At 39.2% G+C, this 22,446-nt stretch overlaps 1 protein-coding gene across 3 annotated transcripts in view; it reads left to right on the plus strand.

Moving 5' to 3' along the window:
- Window positions 1-6,200: 6,200 nt before the first annotated feature.
- GRIPAP1 (GRIP1 associated protein 1) overlaps window positions 6,201-22,446 on the plus strand; it is a 2,851,684-nt gene continuing 2,835,438 nt past the window's right edge. For 2 of the 3 annotated variants that reach the window (XM_044080007.1, XM_044080009.1), the window contains exon 1: window positions 6,201-6,507. In XM_044080007.1, coding sequence (XP_043935942.1) covers window positions 6,466-6,507 — 42 coding nt within the window. In that variant the 5' untranslated portion in view covers window positions 6,201-6,465. Of the gene's footprint in view, window positions 6,552-22,446 lie in introns of all 3 variants that reach the window. The other variant, XM_044080008.1, reaches the window with a different exon arrangement.

The raw sequence follows: 22,446 nt of genomic DNA on the forward strand, positions 1-22,446 counted from the left end.
GACACACAATCAACATAAAAGTAGGGTCGCAGCTTTCTAATTGATCAACTTGCCTCATGGAATGCCCTCTTTTAATAAAAGAATGTGCCTTATTTGATTTACAAAACCTTTTGAAATTATTCCACTTATTGCAAGAATGACACTGCTGACCAAAAGCTAAGCACTTTTCTCTTTTGGGCTTATGATTTCCACTACAGTTACGACAGTTGACTATGAAGGTAGGTGGGGGCACATGTTTTGACTTTGCTGACTCACCCTTATGCTTCTCTGAGCATGTTCTGGAATTTGCTGGAAAGACTCGGGGTTTCACTGTTATAGGACATGCAGTAGCTGCCATATGCCTGGGCCTGTTTCTTTTAACCACATGCTGCATACTATCAGCATGAGCTATGTCACTGTGCCTTCCACTGCTATTCTCATTTATAAGCATACATGTGTGCTTTTCTGTAAGCTCGTACATCTGACAAATCTCAGTGGCCTTATTCAACATTAATTCACTGTCTCGAAGCAAAATCTTCCTCACTGTGTCATTATTAATACCACACACAACCCTGTCTCAAATGACCAAATCTGCACATTTTAGCCTTATTTCTCAAGTCCGTTTATATATGCTGCAAAAGTTTCACCAGCAGGCTTTTGATCCCTTGTGCAAAATAAGTGCCTTTCCATTGTAATATTTATTTGGGGGGGGGTTACACATTTCTCTAAATTTACATTTTAAGCACTCTGGGTCTTCCCTTGTTTCAGCCAATACCACAATATGGTGGTCTTCCCCCTCTCCTGCAAATACAGCAGGTGCATACACAAATGAATGTTCTCTTTCAGTGGCCTTTGAACCAGCTAAATTAAGCAGAATAAATGCTTTTGTATGTGCATCTTTGTCAGAAAAAGCAGTCGGTATGAAAATATCGTATTCCTGCTCAAACACTCTGCAATTTTCTGCAATATTGTTGTCAAACACAAGTGGTGCGGGTCTGTGAAATCCTTCTGCCATGCCTACAGATTATAGTGAAACACAATGCAAAATAGCCCTTGTAATTATGTACAAACACTCACATACACCAGGTACTTGAAATAATAATCTCTTCAAAATACTGTGCTTTGCGAAATATGCCTGGAAATAACTGTACTTTGCAAAATATTCTTTGAAATGACTGTAGTTTGCGAAATAACTGCAGTGTAAAACTGCACAGACTTGCAAACACTTTGCACACTTCAGATATTTGGAATAGCTTTAGTTAATATGAAAAAGTAGCACATAATGACAAAATATGGTTGTTTTCCCTTTTTTGTACATTTTATGTGATTCAGATTTCAAACATGTACATAACTATTTTGAATATTTTTATCAATATGTCGCAGTTTCGGACATTTCATTTAATAAGAAATTCATTTTGAGCATTCTGAGTGCTTTGTTTTATATTTGTAGCAAAAGAATCATTTAAGCAAGTTTTAGTACCTGGAATTTGTTTCTGACCTGTTTTGTGAGTCGTTTTTAGCAGTAGGGATGATCCACTTCTATATATTCCTCCAACTTTAACCGGTCGCCTCATGGCTGTAACTCTAGATCCCATTCTGACACCATGTCGCTCTTCTTATGTGCATTAAGAAGACATTGAGGCTTGGGTGCTTGTTTAAGAAGTTTATTGTATACAAATACATCAGGATGGATGGCAGGAACATTAAACTTAAATGACTGACTATATATTTGCATGCTGTCACTCTGGCTGCTCACTCAAAATGGCACTCTTGCTTGCACTTGCTCAGTACTTACATGCATGTGCTGACTCACTAGAAAACTTCTTAAAGGTATATCACATACTCTGATCTATAACACCCATAGAAATACCTTACTAAAAGTGTATAAGACCTAAACAACATGTCCTGTATGGACCGACTCAAAGTCCTGTCACTGTACTTGGTATCATACAGACTGCTAAGAGGTGACCTGTGTCTGGCATACAAGGAATCATCTGACCAATTACTGATGGATTTACTGCACATCAGTAAGTCAAATGACATCAGAAATATTCAGTCTTGGGATCTAAACCTTTTCTGCAACATCAGTAGAACAGTTTGTAGCGGCAGGTATATTGTGCAAAGGATGTTTTGCTGCTGTGGAGCAGACTCCCCATCCACATAAAGCAAAGTTCATCCCTGTCCATATTCAAGTACAACTTACTTCTGTGGATGGGAAACAGAAATTTTACCTCAGGACTGCCCCCATGCAACTAATGGACGGAAGCAGCTCCTAAATGCTTTATTCCATGCATGAATTCCCTCCAATTATCTATGATCCCAGTTATTCTCATTAGGGTTGATTTATAATTACTGACTGTGGGGTGAGTAAGGTCAGCATATACCAATTGGGAAAGGTTATTTTAAGCACAAAAAAGGGAAATGGGCTAGGCTTAAAATGGCCCTCAATTATAGTTAGGAAGTCCTTTTACCTCTCACTAATTTGTTGGTTTATCTCCTTTTGGCCAAACTATCTAACCTTAATTTCTCATCTTCTACGATTTTTTTTGGTTTTCCTAGCTACCTCTCTGGCCACCAGCAATCTGTCAAATGGCTCTGCCCTATCCCCACCCCTCCCAGTAATGATGGGAGTCCCCCAGGGATCTATTCTCGGCCCACTACTCTTTAATATATTCACTAATCTGCTCTATACCTCCTGTCCACAGTCATCCCTTATTCAATATGCTGATGACTCTACAGTCATCACCATCTCTGACACTCCCTATGACCTCTACTCTCTTACCCAAAAAGCCTTTTCTTCCATTGAGTCCTGGCTCCGTGACAACACACTAATCCTCAACCCCAAGAAAACTAAGCTATTACTCTTTCTCCACAAAAACCTCACTAATCTCAAATCTACCTTTAAACTTCTCTCCAGCAATAACACAATCATCGCTGTAGAACCAAGTACAAAACTGCTAGGTGTCACAATCGATGATCAACTCAAGTTTGACTTGCATGTATCTAATTGTATAAAAAAGACACATCAAAAACTAGGACTTCCTTATCACAATAAAAAATATTTAACTGCAAACGCAAAAATAACTTTCTCACATGCCTACCTCCTACCCACTCTATTGTATAGCTGTCACATCTTTACCAATCTGAACTCCTCCCTCTTAACCAAACTCGAATCTACCTACAATAAATTGGCTAGATTTGCAGCTAATCATCCATACCAGTCTCATCACTGTCTTTCCCTTAAACAATTAGACTGGTTGGAATTATCCCACCAGCTCCTCCTACCACAACTATAGATTATTCACTCTATCCTTTACCAGAACACTTTCTGTCTTAGCCTAACTCCTATTATCTCTAAATATTGCCCCACCAGATGTCTGCGTAGCTCTGACCAAGATCTGTTGCACATATATAAACCCAAGACCAAAACTGGTACACCTTGTACAGTTATAATCCTTCCCTATCCTGGAACAAACTTCCCTTAGAAATTAGATCCCTAAAACATCTGTATCAATTCAAAACAGCCTCTAGAGAATATCTGAAAACAATCTGGTCTTGCCACTACACTCATCCTCCCTAAACTACCTTCCCCTGCACCTAAGACTCCTTTTGCCTCCCCTCTTCCCACCTTTACTCTTTTCCTGTTTACCATCTTACCCCCTTCTCTTTCCTTCATAGGTTCATACTAAGCTTACTGCCCTTGCGAGCCATTTTAAGCCTAGCCAATTATCCCTTGTGAGATTCAAACCCTGCACCTTGTGTTTGTAAGGCAAACACCTTAACCATTAGGCCACCCTCCCAACCCTTTTTTTGCATAATTTCTGCTACCTCCCTCCGCTACCTACAATGTATTTGTTAGCTTTTCTACCACCTATTAATCATCTCTTTGCTAACCCCCTCTCCCATTACTCACTCCCACTTTTAAACCTTACTAGGCATAATGTTTTACAAATTTAGTGTGCAATGATATAGAACTATTTATAAATATCTTTTACTCGAGTAATGCTATACCCTTTGCATAACCTCATTATTAGAACCTTTGTAAAGCTAAACTCATATTGTATGTTAATTGTGAACTGCTACCTGACTTTGTATCCAAAATTTTATACTACTATGTTATTAAATTTATCTTACTGTGGAGCTTTTCTCTCCGAGTCTCCGTTGAAAATGAGCCACTAGGCTAAGTCGGACTAACCCGGTCAGCAAATGTAAAATAAAATAAATAAATAAATTTCAGCAAAAGGATACCTTTCTTCCTCTATACTCATCTATTATTATAGCCATAATCAAATAAAATGCCTATTTGGAGTATACCTATCTAAGCATCATGTACAACCTGAGAGGTCCCAAAGACTGCTAACTAAAATAAATAAATTAACTAAAAAAAAACAAAAATGTCCATTTAGGCCACTTAAGCTACATGGATATGTTAATACTCCCCTCCCTCTACTTCATCTCATACAAGCTTTTGAAAAGTAACCTGTGCTTAATGTTTCTCACTATGAAAGAACCTGTGTGTTTTGGACTTTTCTACCTAAATAGAACAGAGTTTAGCTAACACCTGATCCAGAAACCTAAACCTCTTTGTAAGATCAACATCAGCCTGAATGACAGTTTAGTGTCTTCCCCACATTTGGAATTGATTCCGTCATAGATCCAGACTCCACTTCATTACAAGGAACATTCCTCATTCTTAAAAATTCCATGTTTCAGGCTGTTCCAGTCTGAAAGAGTCTGTCACATATTCTCTAGGATTTTTAACTATCCGTAGTTAGTTATTGGAGCCATTGTTTTAAGAATGAAGAAACAGCTATTAACCACGCTGTGAACTTCCAAGATGAAGTTATTTCTAAGTTATAGCTCTCAGCTGTCCAGATTTTTGCCTTGTGTTATTGGTCTATTCCTCATAACAGTTGTGTTTTTCTGGTAAATCAGTGAGGATTGAAGTCACTAAATAATAACATACATTTGAGTTTCAGACATCACATCCTTCAGTAAAAACATACTAACGCTAAACCTTTTATTCTGACAACTTTCTACGTTTGTAGGCTTTGTCCCTTTTTTAGGCCTTTGTCTCCCAGTTAGTTTTGGTTTTGGTCAGATTTCTTAAGCTAAGTGTTTGGGAGATATGTACAAAGTGTTACACATATTGTTGATAGCTATGGACTGTCAAAGACCTTCCTTGACTATTTTCAAAACTATCTCAGTGGCAACTTATGGTAGTAGCTGCAAATTCATGCCTAGGGTTAAAGTAAATCATCTGGAGTGGTCCTAGGCATCGCAAGGTTAATGTGGCTAAACTTCTTGATTGCTCTCCAGCCATAATGTTAACGTTAACATTAACCTATGAGGTAAGAACCCCCTCCCCCCAAAATAATAAATGAACGATTTTAGCATACCTGTCACACTATACACGCTACCTTAGTTCATAACTCTCAACTTCCCATCTCCAAAATGAGGAACACTAATCATAATGTGGGACAAATGGGCAAAACGTGGAACACTTACTAACAGCTTCATATGAGGGATAAAATTTTGTATTCTTTACTTCTAAAATATTATTTTCATAAACTAATATGATTCAGTTCTATTTTCCATGGAAACTTGTTACTAACACTCAGTGCATGACAGACCCTTTCAATGTGAAAACTGAAGCTAGGGTTGCCACCTTTTCAAATGCCCAAAGTGGGACATTTTTTGTAGAAATGTCAGATTTTGAATGGCAAAACATACCCACGGCGAGTACAAAGGACAGAATTTCACTTTTTTTGCCAGAATAAAAGCTTATTATTGCAGCATTTGAGTTGATTATTCTATTTCTTATAACATTTAGGTGTTTCAGATAAAACAATAACTGTTTTATGTAACTATTAAAGAAAATATCATAAATATGTTTGTCCTACAATCTCAGGACATTTGCCATTTTTTTTGCAGAACACAACTGCCCAAAGAGGAACTGTCGCTCGCAAAGTGGGACAGGTGGTAACCCTAATTGAAACATGCACTTTTTAAGAACCCAAAGGAGGAACATTCCTCGTAAGAAGGTACACTTAGTGAACTTTCCACAATCCTCCACTGTTTAGTGGTAACACTCCCCACGCGCTCTGTCAGAACTCCACCCCAGCAGACCAGACGTTAGTTTTCCAACCCACCTCTTTACACGCGCTCCACCCATGAATCTTAAATAAAGGCAAATACAACTTTAAGAGCTGGAATTTGCTCCAGTGTTGACAGGGGGTATGTCCATGCGTAAAGCTGGGAAGGGATGGCTTCAGTTGTCATAAAAGGTTTCTTTCCTGAAAGCGGTTGCGTGGGTGAATTTTGCTTTCCTTCTGATGGAGCGATGGAATAATTCTGAGGAGTTAAGATTTTTGTTGCAGTGCTTAAACCGCAACGACAGTTTGTTTCTACTGTTGCTAGTTATCTCTATTACAATTAAACGCCCCTGTGTACTGCAGTTGGTGCAGTCCAGTCCCCGGCAGGAAAATGGCGCAGGCTCTGTCTGAAGAGGAGTTCCAGCGGATGCAGGTAAACAATGTGACCATCACAGAAGGCTGATGCTGGGATGCAAGGTGATAGGAGTTATCTAAATGCGACTGGCAATAGGGGTCGATACGTAGTAGTCATGTAGGGAAGAAAATTTAGTGGCCTGTGTCTGGTTATAGACTGTTCTTTCCTTGAGAGACTTGCATGCAAAGCAGTTGCTTGTTTTCTCTGTCAAATGGTGTTGTCATATGCTGCTTGTTTGGTGACATTTATCCCACTCTTTTAACTGGTTGTCACGTTTTGAAAAAGGAAACCCATATTGTCTGGATCAATTATGTATATATACAGCCATCTGTATTTCCATTTCAAATGTGCAAAGTGTGCATAATACTTCCATTGGGAAGGGTCAGCTACCCTGTGTTCTGTGAACAACACAGTGTTGACCCTTTCTGCTGTAACTTTGTTTCAGTTTCTTTCACTGTGAGAGTCTCACAGTACCCCCATCCCTTTCACGTGTAAATGATGTCATTCGTGTATAATTGAGGGGGAAATGAGCCTCATGAAAGACCCTGTGCTCGTACATGAGTATATTAAATGTGTAATTTTTTACTCCTTCGTAGTTGTCATTCAACTGGCGTGTTTGGTTACGAAAATGGGAAGTATGTGTTTAAATGTTATTTTATGTTTCTGGTTTCACTCTGTAGTGAAAAATACGAGTTTCACTTAACTTGCTGCTATAACAAATGTCGTGGTAGAAAACTAATGGGTTTACTAAGCTACTTGGGCTTTATGATAATGAAGAAGCACTTTAAAACACGAGTTCACGTTTAATAATAAAATGAACATTTCTGGAATGAACACTGTTTCCTGAATTGCAGAATGTTAGCAGTCTAGCGATGTTTACACACTAGATGACTTTCTTACCTGAATTTTTTAAATAACTTAAAGCAAGGATCCCATTGTTTTTTGTTTAGGATATTGTTACTTGACTTAAGTACGCCTAGTTTGTTTAACGCGTTTTAACTGTCAAGTTTTAGGGGATGCGGTAAATTTTCCGTACTTATAGACTTTCTTTAATTTTACATCACGTTTATTCTGTTCCTCACAGTGTAACTGTGACTGCCCAGTGACAGTTGCAGTCAAGTAATATTATTTACGCTTGGAACTATCTGGCGGTTTAGATCATACGTTTCAAATTCTTTGCTCTAATTCTGGCCAAAGCTAAAACCTAAAACCTGGAGTGCAAGAAATCTGGACAAAGCCCAACAAAATGGGGGGACGACAAAGGCCCAAAACTAGGGACATTTTTAAATGTTGCTCTTACAAACTTAGAAAGTTTGTTAGACTAACAGGGTTTGTTTTAACATACATTTTCTGAATAATTTGCAGAAAACCACAAATTTTGTGAGGAACAGACCAAACATATGAGCCCAAATCTGGACACTTGAGAGGTATGCTTGGAGGGTGAATGGGGGCTGTCGGGAGGCTAGGTTGTAGCTAGGCATAGGTTCTTACTAGGCTATCTGCCCTAGGGCATTTATAAGCCTAGCCAGAGTGTGTTTGGCTTTCGCCACCCATTTTAAAATAATTTTGCTATGCCCTTTTTCAAGGTTAGTATACTGTGCCTCTGTCTAACAGTGACACAGAAGTGATACCCGGGGTAAACCTACGATCTCCCATCCACTCATCAGGATTCCTCTTGAAGAGAGTTAATGAGGGACTCTGCCTAACCTGGACTGGGATTTTATTCCAGAGTGGAGGGAGCCTCTGGGTTATGAATCTGTCCCTCCAGCATGTCCTATTTATTTCAGTGCTGAGGTTCAAGTCTCTCGAGCGCGTAGCTCAATGGGATTTGGATTTTCTGAGGTGCAGCATGTCCATTAATTCCGGGTTGTACATGGCATTATACGTCAGGCACAGATTGCCTCTGAGCAGGCGGTATGCCACTGAGTAGAGCTGGAGTTTCTTTAACCGGGCAGCATATGGCATCTGTTTGAGCCCTTTGATCCTCTTGGTGAGGTACTTTTGGGGTCTTTCCAGTTGCTGCAGGTGTCTGGTAAGGTACATCCCAAAAGGGGCATTGTACTCAATTATGGGCCTGATGAGGGATGAGTAAAGAGGCACGATGACCTCCCCTGGTCTAGATGTGAATCCCTTCATGATTAGGTGGGCTATATAAAATGTAACGACTTTGGCCACGTGGTTGTCAAATGAGAGATTGCTATCAACTTGCTCCCCAGGTCCCTAATTACTTCTTCTGTACTTAATGGATTACCACCTATGTGGTAATTTGTGGGCACTTTGTTTTTGCCAGAGGGGATGACTATGCACTTTTTGGCGTTTAGCTTGAGGCCATGGCTCTGGCACCAGTTGTCTGTTTCTATGAGGCCCTTTTGGAGGATGCTTGTGTCGGCTGGAGTGTCGATTATGGCGCCCAGTTTGCAGTCATCTGCAAACTTGGTCAGCCACAGTCCTTCCGTGTTGGCCTGTACCTCCGAGAAATATATACCGAACAAGAGAGGTCCCAGGACTGAGCCTTGTGGGACGCCACTTGTAACTGGTTTGGAGTCTGACATGGCTCCAGCAATTCTAACCATGTGGGTTCTGTCCTTGAGCCAGTTTGCAACCCATCTAGTGACATAGAGGTTTATATTTGAGCTGGTGAGCTTATCTATAATGCCCGAGTGGGGTATTGTATCGAAATTTATTTTGCAAGGTCCAGGTAGGCTGTGTGGACCACCTTCCCCTCGTCAATGGCCTTAGTGACTGTTAAAAAGAAATCAACCAGGATTAAGAGGCAGGATCTGCCGTTAACAAAGCCGAACTGGGTAGGATCCAGTGTCTGTAGGTCCCCAATATCTTTATTTGAGGTCCATGATGATCCTTTCCATAGCTTTGCAGACCAAGCTAGTCAGGCTTATGGGGTGATAGGATCCATTGAGGCACCACCTTTGTAGAGAGGGACCACTGTTGCTGTAAGCCACTCTTTGGGTACATCTCCTGTAGTAAGGCTGAGATTGAACAGTAGTTTTATGTTTGGGTTTAGCTCTTCTTGGAGTTCATGTAGGACGCAGCCCGGGAGACCGTCTGGTCCCATTGATGCTGTGTTTTTTGCTTTGGAGAGGGCAGCTCTTACCTGAGCATCTCAGATGTCAGGGGGGCAGCACTCTGCAGGGAAAGATATTTGCCCTTTTGGTGGGGGGGGGGGAGTTTGCGCTGAACTTGTCAGCTAGGATGTTGGCAATGTCTGTGGGTTCTATGTATTTTTTGTCATTTTGGACTAATTCTGAGCATGTCTGGGAATTCCCACCCAGGTTCCTAACATAACTAAAGAAAGCCTTGTGATTATCCTTAGTGTCTGTGCAATTTTTCTCTCAAAGCTGGCCTTAGACGATTTTATGAGTGCCCGTAGTTTTTTGCTAATACTGATCAGAGATGCCTTCCCTTTTTGGGATTTTGCTCTATCATGTAGTAGTTTCTTCCTTCTATTGTATAGTTTGTTTATGGCTGGGGTCCACCAGACAGGACGTCTGCCTTTGGAGGATTGGGACTTGGTTTTATTTGGGATTGCATGATCCATGCATTCCTGAAGGTGTTCATAGAATGCGTTTATAAAGGATTCTGCGGTCTGGGCCGTATTTTCCCCAGGCCTGGGGGCTTTGAAGGATTCCACCTCGGTTTTGAGGAGTGTGAAATTTGCATTAGAGAAGTTTTTCACTGTGGTTTTCAGGGCAGGGGTTGGAGTCGGGATGTGAATATCCAGTGAGATTAGTTTATGGTCTGATCTTACCAATGAGGATACACTTCTGGTCTGAAGCATAGAGTCCCCATGTTGGTGATGATCAGGTCCAGTATGTTTTCCCCTCTTGTGGGAGTGGTAACAAGTTGTTCCATAGCATTTGAGTTTATAAATTCTAGGAACCTTTGGGCTAGGGTGTTGGAGCTAGAGTAATGCTCCCAGTCTATGTCTGGGTAGTTGAAGTCGCCCAAAATAATTGTGTTTGGAGAGACCTTCATATTTTCCAGTGTTCTCAGTAAGGCTGAGTGGGGTTCCTTGGTTTGGGAGGGTGGTCTGTAGCAGGCTATAAACTGGAAGGTAGTTTTACCCACTGTTAGTTGCACATGGATAGTCTCTGATGCTTCGTGCTGTGCCACCATCCTGGAGGTGTGGGTATCTTTGACGAATATTGATACTCCCCCTCCTTTTGTGGTTCGGTCCAAATTTTGGGGCCGAAAAGCATGGTATGAGAGAGAACCTGGTAGTGCTGGGGTGCTCTCGGGAGCCTTGAACCAGGTTTCATTGTGTTCAAGTACAATTTTCTATACATCACTAAGATAAATCATAGGTTTTTTTAGTTCATTCTTTGTCCACTTTTGACTAAGTTAATGCTTCCAAGAGTGGTTTTATAGATTGAAAAGAATATATTTTAATGTTTTTAGAGGGAAAAGTGATGCAAACTTTTGTTAAGGGAGGGGGCATTTCCATTGTTCAAGTGACAGGTGTTTGGGGGGGGGGCAGTCATAAGAGCACCCGATTATAAAACTATATTCTATGGCTGTACCCCTGGGTAGGGGTAACAAAGTGCAAAATTAAGGGCAGTTTTTAAATATTACTCTAATTCAGTTTAAAAAGTAGTTTTACGCAAAACTTTTTGTCTTGTTAACATTTCTTTTGTAATGCTTTTATTGAAATATCCTATATTGGAATAAATTCAACGAATCAGGGACATATCTCAACAGAATAAGGGACAAATTAAGAAATAATCGGGGATGCTTTTAAAATATTGCTACTACCAACATGAGAGAATAAAGTAATGCAAAGGAATAAATGTTTTCTGAAGTAAAAGAAGCCTATAATTCTGATTATTGAAAGTGTAACTGATCATTTTTTTCTCCAAGTGTCACCAGTTTTAGGAGGGATTAAATGGGACAGAGCTAAAATCTGAAGACATTCATGAAAATAAGGGAGTTTCCAGAAAATCTAGAACAGTTGAGTGGCATTCTAACGAATAAAATAATTATTTACACAAGTGCCTACATCACTTCTTATTATATGTCATCTCTCAGTCCTTAAACAGTCAACGGTATAAATTAATCCTAGAACATAGACTAATGCTCCTCTATTAATTAGTTCAGTTTTATCCAGTAATTGTAGTCAGTGGTTATTGTATGTATTTCTAAACAGAAATAGGAAACTGTCTGGTATTATTGGCCAACAGTAATTCTCAGTGATGTACTGGAAAATCAAAAATGTTATTAGGTACTAGGCAAAATCAGGGACATTTGAGAGGTATGATAATGTTAAGTATTAACACACACAATATTCGTAGTTTAAAAATTCCCCTTTATTCCAGCTCCTGAGCTGAGCCTGAGAGATGTTCTCGATATACATTGTTTTATTGTTTCTTCATTTTTAACTTGTGCACCCACAAAGGGTTCTACCCATCTTGACCATCTTGTGTATTAATTAATCACATGATAGTGTTAGTGTTATTTATGTAAGCTGTTTTTTCAAGTCCTATGATGGTCCTAATATGAAATTATTTAGTTTTATTGTGCATACACCCCTGAGAGTTAACACAGTTGTTTGGGATTTGGATAATGACCTAACTTTTGACCAGCATGTGTCTGTTATGGTAAGAATGTCTTTCTATATTGCACGGCTTGAAGGGATTGTGTCTAGATCAAGGGATGTCATTGTTCTTGTTTTCTTAGTCCATATTAGAGCAGTCATTGAGTAGAATGGCCCCCTTTGATGTGTTTCTGTCCAGACACATTCAATAACTGGAATGCCCCAGAGATGCCTTACTAAAAGGATACGAGGCCTAAACAATGTGCTGTCCATGGACTGACTCAGAGCCCTGTCAATTGTACCCGATATTTTACAGACTGCTAAGAGGTGACCTGTGTCTGCTGTACAAGTCATCCTCTGAACTAATACTGATGGATTTTCTGCACATCAGCAAGTAAAATGACATCATGAATACTCTGTCTAGGGATTGAAACCTCTTCCTCTTTCGCAGAGGATATTGCTGCTCTGGAGCAAACTCTCCATCCACATAAAACAAAGTTCATCTCTGTCTGTATTCCAGTTCAACTTGGATCTATGGATGGGAAACAGAAACCTTACCCCAGGACTGTCTCCTATACTGCTAATGGAGAATGGCATCTCCAAAATACTTTATCCTATGCATGGGCCCCCTTAAATTATCTGTGGTATGATCCCAGTTATTCTCACTAATGTTAAAATGCCAGTTTTTGTGATATAAAAAAATGAGACCATAATAAATCATTACAGAACTTTTCCCACCTTTAATGTGACCTATAACCTGTACAATTCAATTGAAAAACAAATGTGTTAGGGAAAAATATAAAAAACAAAAACGTACAATAAATTGTTTGCATAAGTATGCACACCCTTAAACTAATAATTTGTTGAAGCACCTTTCGATTTAATTACAGCATTCAGTCTTCTTGGGTAGGAGTCTATCAGCATAGCACATCTTGACTTGGCAATATTTGCCCAATCTTCCTTGCAAAAGTGCTCCAAATCTGTCAGATTGCGAGGGCATCTCTTGTGCACAGCCCTCTTCAGGTCACCCCAGAGATTTCTATTGGATTTAGGTCTGGGTTCTGGCTGGGTCATTCCAAAACTTTAATTTTCTTCTGTTGAAGCCATTCTTTTGTTGATTTGGATGTATGCTCGGGGTCATTGTTGTTTTGAAATTCTCTTCATCTTCAGCTTTCTAGCAGATGCCTGAAGGTTTTGGGCCAAAAATGACTGGTATATGGAACTGTTCATAATCTTCAGCTTTCTAGCAGATGCCTGAAGGTTTTGTGCCAAAAGAGAATGGTATATGGAACTGTCCATAATTTCCTCCACCTTGACTAAAGTCCCAGTTCCAGCTGAAGAAAAGCAACCCCAAAGCATGGTACTGTCACCACCATGCTTCACCGTGGGGATGGTGTTCTTTTGGTGTTGCGAAGTGTTTTTGCACCAAACGTACCTTTTGGATTTGTGGCCATAAAGTTAAACCTTGGTCTCATCAGACCATAACACATTTTTTCACATGCTTTTGGGAGACTTGATGTATGTTTTGCAAATTTTAGTCGTGGTTGGATGTTTTTCTGTGTAAGAAAAGGCTTCTGTCTTGCAACCCTCCCCCATAGCTCAGACATGTGGAGAATATGGGAGATTGTTGTCACACTTCGCAACTACCTGTCTCCATAGGGGTTCCCCAAGGATCCATCCTTGGACCCCTACTGTTCTCTGTTTTCACCAATAATCTAGCCTCTGCCACCAAACATGGCACACTCATACAAAACGCAGATGACTCAACCATCATCTGCTCAGCCCAGTCCCTACCCAAACTGCAAAATGTCACACAGGAAGCCTTTTCCTCTGTTGAAACTTGGTTATCCTATGGCCAATTAATACTCAACCAAAACAAAACTAAACTACTCATCTTCCAACCCACCAAACATACTCTAAACAACTCTCAATTTAACATCACAGCAAAAGACAACACCACTATATACCCAGCTAAACACCCCAAATTGCTAGAAGTGGAAATAGACAATAAACTAAAATTTGACATTCACATATCCATGACCATAAAAAAATTCATAAAAAACTAGGAGCGTTATACAGAAATAAGCAACTTCTCACCAAAGCAGCAAAGATTTCAACAGCAAATTCCCACCTTATCTCCACCCTACTTTGTCTCTCCAATATATACCAACCTAAGGCAATGTGATCTAAACAAGCTAGAGACCTGCTACAACAAAATTGCCAAATTCGCCACAGGAGCATCCTATCGTAGTCACCACTGTCTCTCACTTGCTGAACTGGGTTGGCTTGAACTCCCTCACCTCCTTCAGTGATATCAACTATCACTCACCCACAAACTAGTAAACCATCCACTAAATGTCTCATCCCTCCAGAATCTACTCCAACCCTATCACACCACCAGACCACTAAGATCCAGCAACAAAAATCACTTGCAGATCACTAAAGCCAATAACTCTGCTGGTGAAGCACTATTCACTTGCGCCATAGCCAAATTATGGAACTCCCTCCCACCCACAATTACCTCCATACCATCATGCACCCACTTCAAAACTTTACTAAAAGCGCACTTAAAAACATGCTGGCTATGCCCTTGCAACTCCCACTCTAATATCACCCACTTCATCCAACCACTACCTTTCTTTCCACCCCACTAACTACCTTGATTATAGCACGCTCAGACGCTCATAAGCCTAGTACTTATTATACAGCAGGAACTTCTTATTGTAACATTTGTTAATGTCTATTATGTACTTCACAGATAAAGATTCTAGTTGTCTACTGATGTACTATGTTCTTCGTCTGTAAATATGTTTGTAATTAATTGCTATGTTAAATTGTTAATCGCTATGTAATCCAAATGTAACTACTGTCTGTTTATTTTAACTATGGAGCTTTTCTCCCCGGGCCTCTGCTAAAAATGGACCTACATCCAGTCGGACACTCCCGGTCAACAAATGTAAATAAATAAATGTAGTACACAACCAGTATTTGCCAGAAATTCCTGCAGCTCCTTCAGTGTTGCTGTATGTATCTTGGCAGGCTCCCTGACCAGTTTTCGTCTTGTCTTTTCATCAGTTTTGGAGGGACGTCCAGTTCTTTGCAAAGTAACTGTTCCATATTTTCTCAACTTTTTGATGACTGTCTTCACTGTGTTCCATGGTATATCCAATGCTGTGGAAAGTTTTACCCTTCTCCTGACTGATACCTTTCAACGATGAGATCCCTTTGATGCTTTGTAAGCTCTCTGTGAACCATGGCGTTTGTTGTAGCAGGCAACTGAGTAATGTCAGGAAAATCCTACTAGGACAGATGAACTTTATTTGGGTTTAATGAGTCTCTTTAATTGATGGGGCAGGTGTGTACCCAAGAAAACAGGATGTTGTAATTAATTCAAAAGGTGCTTCAGCAAGGTATTAATTTAAGGGTGTGCACATTTATGCAAACAGCTTATTGTACGTTTTTTATATTTTTTCCTCTAACAGATTTGTTTTTTAATTGAATTGTACAGGTTATAGGTAACATTAAAGTTGGGAAAAGTTTTGAAAAGTTTTGAAATGATTTATTGTGGTCTCATTTTTTTCTATCACAAAAACCTGGCATTTTAACAGGGGTGTGTACACTTTCTATATCCACTGTATAATTATTGACCATGGGATGGATAAGGCCAATTTGTTACCAAATGGGATAAGTTAATGCAAGCAGAAAAAGGGAAATTGACTAGGTTTAAAATGGCCTGCAAGGGCATCTAGTCTAGTACTTGCCTATGAACTTATAGAAAGGCAGTGACTGTAAGGTCTTGAGCAGATCCCATTGAGGGGTGCCTGGGAGAAAACCTCCATTGACAGGTTAACATTGTGTAATATATATAGTAATACAGATTTTTGAAGAAGTTAAAAGAATTTGCAGGATAATTAGATTAACGGACATCACACAGAGAACCATGAGGAATTTAGTTTTAAAAGTTGTAACGCAGTTATGAGAATTCTATTTCTAAACATATGGTATAAGTACTTTAACAAATTATCTGCTGAAATCACCGTTAAACTGGTAATACCTGTTTTTCTAAATGTTCTTGTAAATATAAATACCGATATAAGGTTTACCCTGCTATTGAATCTTCTGTAAAGTGAATCTAAAAAAGCCGCTTGTTAGCTACTTTGCGATAGAAATCAAGCCTTAGATATACAGTGGCATGACAAAATGTCCACTTTTTTTCTATCAGACATAGGCATATCCCAGGGATCCATTCTTGAGCCCATACTGCTTAATATTGACAAATGCTATGCATTTAAATACTAGAGGAATCCAGGTTAAATGATGTGTCCGTGGTATCACTTTAATACTCTTATGCAAGATGTTCTGTCCCTTATGTTTGAAGTGCATTGCAGCTTCAACCCACTGTACTCAACTAATCCTAAATGGGGGGGGGGGGGGGGGTACCTATATTTCACAAGCAAAAAAAAAAAAAAATTCTGGCACGCAATCACCTGTAACAATCCAAAGACTGTCAGGACCATTACAAACAGTACTGTTATCGAAATACCTGAGAGTCACAGTTGACCACAACCTAAACTTCCAGGCATGTATAAAATATTGCAGCAAAGGACCTCCACAACAGAGTAGGTACTTGTATACACAACAATTAGTAGTCAATCTGATTTCAGGGGGATAAAAAATGAAATACTATTACTGCTAAGCTTGTTATGTGGGGCTATTGATATTGCTAATTCCAAAAAGGTCAATACTTGACAGCATGACCTCCTCTTCTTTATTTATTGACATCTGATTACTGGGAAAATCGACTGGGTAGGAGCCCATTTTCAGCTGAGGCCTAGGAAGCAAAGCTCCAAATATAACAAAAGATAAAAAAAGACAAAATTTGTTGATGGCCAAAGGACAAACACTCTCAGTCCTACACTGAAACAGTTAAACTAGATATCTCTGGAACATAACCACAACTGCCTGGAATATAAACACTTAGCAGCTGTTCACAAACTAATACATAGAGTTGTGCTCAGCTCTGGATAATTGACTCAGACTGCAATGGTACACAACCACCAGATAGTACTTCCTGCTAGTACTGCATGAATGTCCAGATAGTACTCTGTACCAGTACTGCATGAATGTCCATAGATCTAACATAAAGGCAGGAAACAGGGCTCCTGACATCGGAGTACCTACTAAATGGAATGAACTACTAAACCAGTAAAGATCCCTGCCACTCAACTTTTAAAACTGTATCCAAAGACCACTCATAAATGTCACTTGGTGAACCTAGTGCATATAACATAAAAGGAATATCATATACTATACTATACTTACAACTTTAATATTGTTCTACTCAGGAAAATATCCAGCAACCCCTCTGTTCTCATACCCATCCTCTTGCACTTCTCTGCCTTCTGGCAGTCTGCATGTCTGCTATAGTTCCACCATACATCTTCAGTGTTGTATTTGTTTCAACTGCTAGGGCATTATTATGCAGATTTCTTCAGCTGTGTTTTTTTATATAATTTCTGCCTTTTCCATTAATGATTAAAGTTTGCAAAGCTCTACCTTTGACTATAAGCATATTGGCCCCAGTACCAAAAGAACTGTTTACAGATGAGCCTCACACCTAAGTAAGTCATATACACTGAGAGTAGGTCTTTTGGAATCGGGGCAGACTTACATTGAGAGCAACTCTTGTGAAATCTGGTCCATTGTCTTGCACAATGCCCCTAGATGTACCATTTTGTACAAGTTAGTATTTCTAAAGCTGTATGCTTTTATTTATATTGTTCTGTATTTGCTTCTAAATTAATTCTACTGTAGGCCATTCTTTTCTTTGTGTTTATAAATTAAGACTGTGTTGCAGTATATAACATTATTTTTCAAACCATGTAATACCAAGTTTGTAAAAGTCATATTGTATAACTGTAGTTTATAAACTTTTTCCATGTTTATAGGTCCATAGGTTGGTACTAGGCTAAGGGCCTATACAATCTCCCATGCATTCATTTTTTCCTAGTGTCCTTTCCAAAATTGGCTTTGCCCACTAGAGTTTACCTGGCTGATCAAATATAATAAACATAATGTTCATACTGTATGGCAGGTTAGAAAGTTGCTTTGAAGCCATGTAAATTACTGTGGGTAGTATAGGGATTGCTTGGTTAAATTTGTGAGCCTGAGGTTAGTGAAAGTAGACTGAGGTCATAGAAACTGGATTGAAGTAATTGAACTAAGAACAAAGAGTTAAAGTGGTTGAAGCTCAGAGTTGGTGCTTTGCTGTAGTTGCATTGTAGAAGAAAATTATTTATTTAAGAAGTAGAAGAGAGGGTCAGAAATGTTTGCATGTCTGATGCCATTTGTTTTCAGTTTGAATTGGAAGGCCTACTGTAAAGGTATTCTGAAGTAATAGGTTGTGTGATGGCATGATATGTACATGGATTATGCTAATGGTAGTATGTTTTAGGCCAGTTCAAAGTTTGTGTGGAGGAGTATGCTTCTTTCTGTAGGTAGGATAACAGAGATGGTTCTGTGGCTTAGAGGGCTAAAGCCCTGGCTATGCCTCAGGCAGCCTAGGTTCAAATAGTGGGCATGTGTCCTACCTTGAAGGGATAGAGTGAGCAGCCCAGGTTCACTTGCTTGTCTTATAATGAAGGGTTATGGTAAGGCAGCACCTGTTGGAGGAAGGGATGGCCGAACAGTAGCCATCTGCGATCAGGGCAGCAGAGTGCTGTGTCTGGTGTGCATGTTTTGTAGCTCCGAACCAGGTGCCAGCATTTTAGGTTCCAATTGGCAGTGAGTGTGCTGTCTAGCTGCAAGGGGGGTAGATATAGAATATAAACCTTCTAGACTGTTAGGATGCTGACCCTGCAGTTAGTCTTCTGCTTCCATCAGTCAAATGTTTGAGAGTATGAGATCACAAAAGGGCCCGTTGATTTGTGGAAGGAGAAAGAAAAATCACATGTAGTTTTATGACTACATGATCTTATGGGTTATGTAGGTATGCATAACAGATGTAAATCTGAAGATCTTATTTTCTTGGGTGCTTGATGCAAGGTTAGTAGTTTTTGATAGATCAGTGCAGCAGTCTGTGGTGCAGCGTAAAAGGAGGCATGATCTGCTTGTGGATAGTGGCATAAAGTCCATATATTTGACAAATTCTAATGCTTGACTTTGAGAACTGTCTGTAGAATCACATGTAAAGTGTGTTCCTCTATTGTGACTTTGTCCAATTTACTTTGTGAAGGCTGTGTATAAGTAGAAAGGCCAACATTAGAGTAATTGTCAAGATTAAGAGCACAGCATTTGCCTCTTTTTGCTTTTGACATTTTGGCTTGCGGGTTTGAAATATTTAGATATATACACTGCTTCAAGTTTTTGATGAATCTTTTGTTTTATTAGTATATCAATATAGGTAGAGAGGGGGTATTCATTGGCCTATGTGCAGGGTTAAATACCTTCAAGCTTGTCTGATATCTAGCTAATTTGTTGGTCTGGAATAGATTTGAAGTAGTGTGTGGGCACACCTCTCAAGTCAACTGGCAGTTTAACCTAATAACCTCTGTGACTCTGCAGGAATATTCAAAGCCCAGTATCCATTGTCGGAGGCATGTAATAATTTTTTGGAGGAGCAAGTAGAGAAACTGCCTTTTTTTTTCAGTTTAGCTCATACAACAACTGAAACTGTATTAAGTTCTGCTTAGATAAGTGCTATAATTCTTTACCACATTTTCCATTTCAGCCTTCTACTTTAAATTTCCATTGGGTTAGAAGAATCCTTATGAGAGCAGGAATGTACAATGAATTAACTGATGTGAAATTATTTGCTGTTGCACTTGCTTTGCATAACATTAAGGTGACCGTTCATTCATTCACTTATAGTTTTAATTAGTTTCTTAGATGTTGGAATTCTTTAGCTGCTTCCAATATCTAAAAGGGTGGCAGAGACACCTTCTCAAACTGCTGTCTCATTTAATGTTCAAGTTCATCTTTATTCAGTAAATCATTGAAGGAAATCTGTCACTTAATTATTCATTTCAGAAATGAAAGCATTCATTGTTCGCATTGATGTGGCTTTGAAAAACATATTGCACCTTAATGACTCATTAAGAAAATAGCAGTTTTGGTCAGTCATTCTGCAGCTGTAGTCTCCTTTGAAGGGTTGGGCTTTGTAAAGCTAATAGAGTTTCAGTTTTTAAACAGTGCCTTGTATTTGTTGTTGTTGAATTTAGCTGTTTTTTATGTAATGTCTAGTTCAACGTTTGTTGGTCCAACTGCGCTCAGATGACCTATTCATTTGTCTGTGAAAGTTATTGCAAAGCTTTGCTCTTGAGGTTGCAAATATTAATTTTACTTAATGAGCTCCCATAGGCTGCTGTGACTCTTGAATCTTTCTGTTCCCAGAAAGAAGATCCAATCTTCTGAATAAGCATAGCCCAGGCTGAGTGTCTGCATACTGGCTATAGTCATACCTTGTTGGCCCAAAACAGTAGCTCCTACAAAGCAAGTTAAGGAAAATGTCCAGGACCAATACATTGATAATAAGCTGCTGTCTGTAAAGTCTTGAGTGAATTATTGCCCATAACCAGATGTCATCCGCCTTGTAGGTCAGCACGTTCAGGTACCCAGGTATTCACTTTAATAATGGGATATGCAGGTGATAGTAAGCTCTGCTCAAGTAGTGAAATAAAAAAAAAAATGTACACTGTTATTAAACGGCCAATCGTCTGTACTCTTCAGAAATAGGTAATAGGTCGCTGATCATTTCCTTTGACTTTGCATTTGTTGTAAGGCTTTCCTTGAATAGTACTTATTGATAGAGTAATAGTCCTGTGTATGTTTTATATAAAATTACATACAATGCTTTTCAACACATTACTTCATCAATGTAGATATCCAATCTCTGTAAATAAAAATCCTGGATAGGGCAGCAGCAACCCAACACTAATCAGGAATAAGGCACTAGCTAGACATTATAACAGAAACGTAGGTGTTATTGACAAACTTATAAATCTAAATACAAGTCATTATATTGTACTTTGGATAGCTAACTGGTTATCTGACAGAGAACCCTTGTGATTGAAGTCGCATATGCCACTTCTGAAAGTAAAAAAAATGTTAACAGTAGTGCAACACAGGGCTCAGTGTTGGGCCCTCTCCTATATGATTTCTGTTTTTCAGACCTTCAGGCTAAGCTGGCAGACTGTAAATTTGGTGTTGCCATTTGATGTTCCACTGACTCACAATTGCTTTACTGTGGGTTAGACAATGTTAACTGTTGGTGCAAGGAAAATGTTGTCAAATTAAATGTGAACAAATGTAGCGTAGTTCATTTTGGTAAAAAAAATAAATAAATAATTTCGGATATCGTAAAAGTGACGCACCTCTCCAGTCAGATCTTGTAAGAGGTACAGCATTTTTCTTGATAATTCCTTATCTTTTGAGGTGGTGGGGGAAGGAAGGACTAGTTCAGTCTGGGGTAATGCAGGAGCAGAACCTAGAATTATTTAGGTAGTCTTTTTCTGTAGGTTTTTGAAGCTGGTGAGATTAAAGTTAGATCTGCTGCATATAGAGTGGTAAAATTCCTTTTCTTAGTAACCAAGTATGAGTAGATACTTGGCCAGTGTGGAGTTTATATATGCTGTGAAAATATTGTTCATTAGATCAAAGTAATAGAGTGGTAGGAGTGGAGAGTAGGAGTAAAAGCAGGGCAGTTGTTGGCTTTGTGAATAATGTGTATGGAGTGATAAACTGTATGTAATCTGAATGATGAGGCAGTTTGAAGCAGTTCAGTGCCTTAAGGGCCATACAGTGATGTAGGCAGAATTTGTTTGTCGTAATCATACTATAGCATGCCTCCAGCTTATTTTTAACTGTAGCCTGAAGGTTGGTTTGGATGGTTGGACATATGGGAGAAAGTAGGTAGTGGCAACAGTGGCTTTGGTGATGTTGCTAAGGAACATTTTATGCTGAAATTAGGATTGTTTGTCTTTGATGGTAGCCACAATGTGCCCAGAACTGACTCGGGAGTTGTGTAGCGGTAGCACATCTATATAAAAATGTGTACACACACACACACACACACACATATATATATATATATATATATATATATATATATATATATATATATATGTGTGTGTATCTAATCTATGTATATGTGTACACATATATTTAACTAGTGTGTGTATGTGGATCTACTTCATATGTTCGACACTTCAAAATGCCAAATTTCATATGGACGAGACCATGTGATCGACATTTGAAATGTCGAACATATGAAATACAAAAGTAAATAACAAGCACTTGCCTAAACACTTCTAGCTGGGGGGCAAGCCCCCCTGCACCCCCGTGGGGGCTCTGCCCCCCGTAACTTAAGTATACCAATTCCGAGATCGCACTACAGTGCAGGAATCTTTCCA

This window comes from Protopterus annectens, chromosome 8.part0 (assembly GCF_019279795.1).
Source record: "Protopterus annectens isolate FY-2018-M chromosome 8.part0, PAN1.0, whole genome shotgun sequence".
In the NCBI taxonomy this organism is placed as follows: Eukaryota; Metazoa; Chordata; order Ceratodontiformes; family Protopteridae; genus Protopterus; species Protopterus annectens.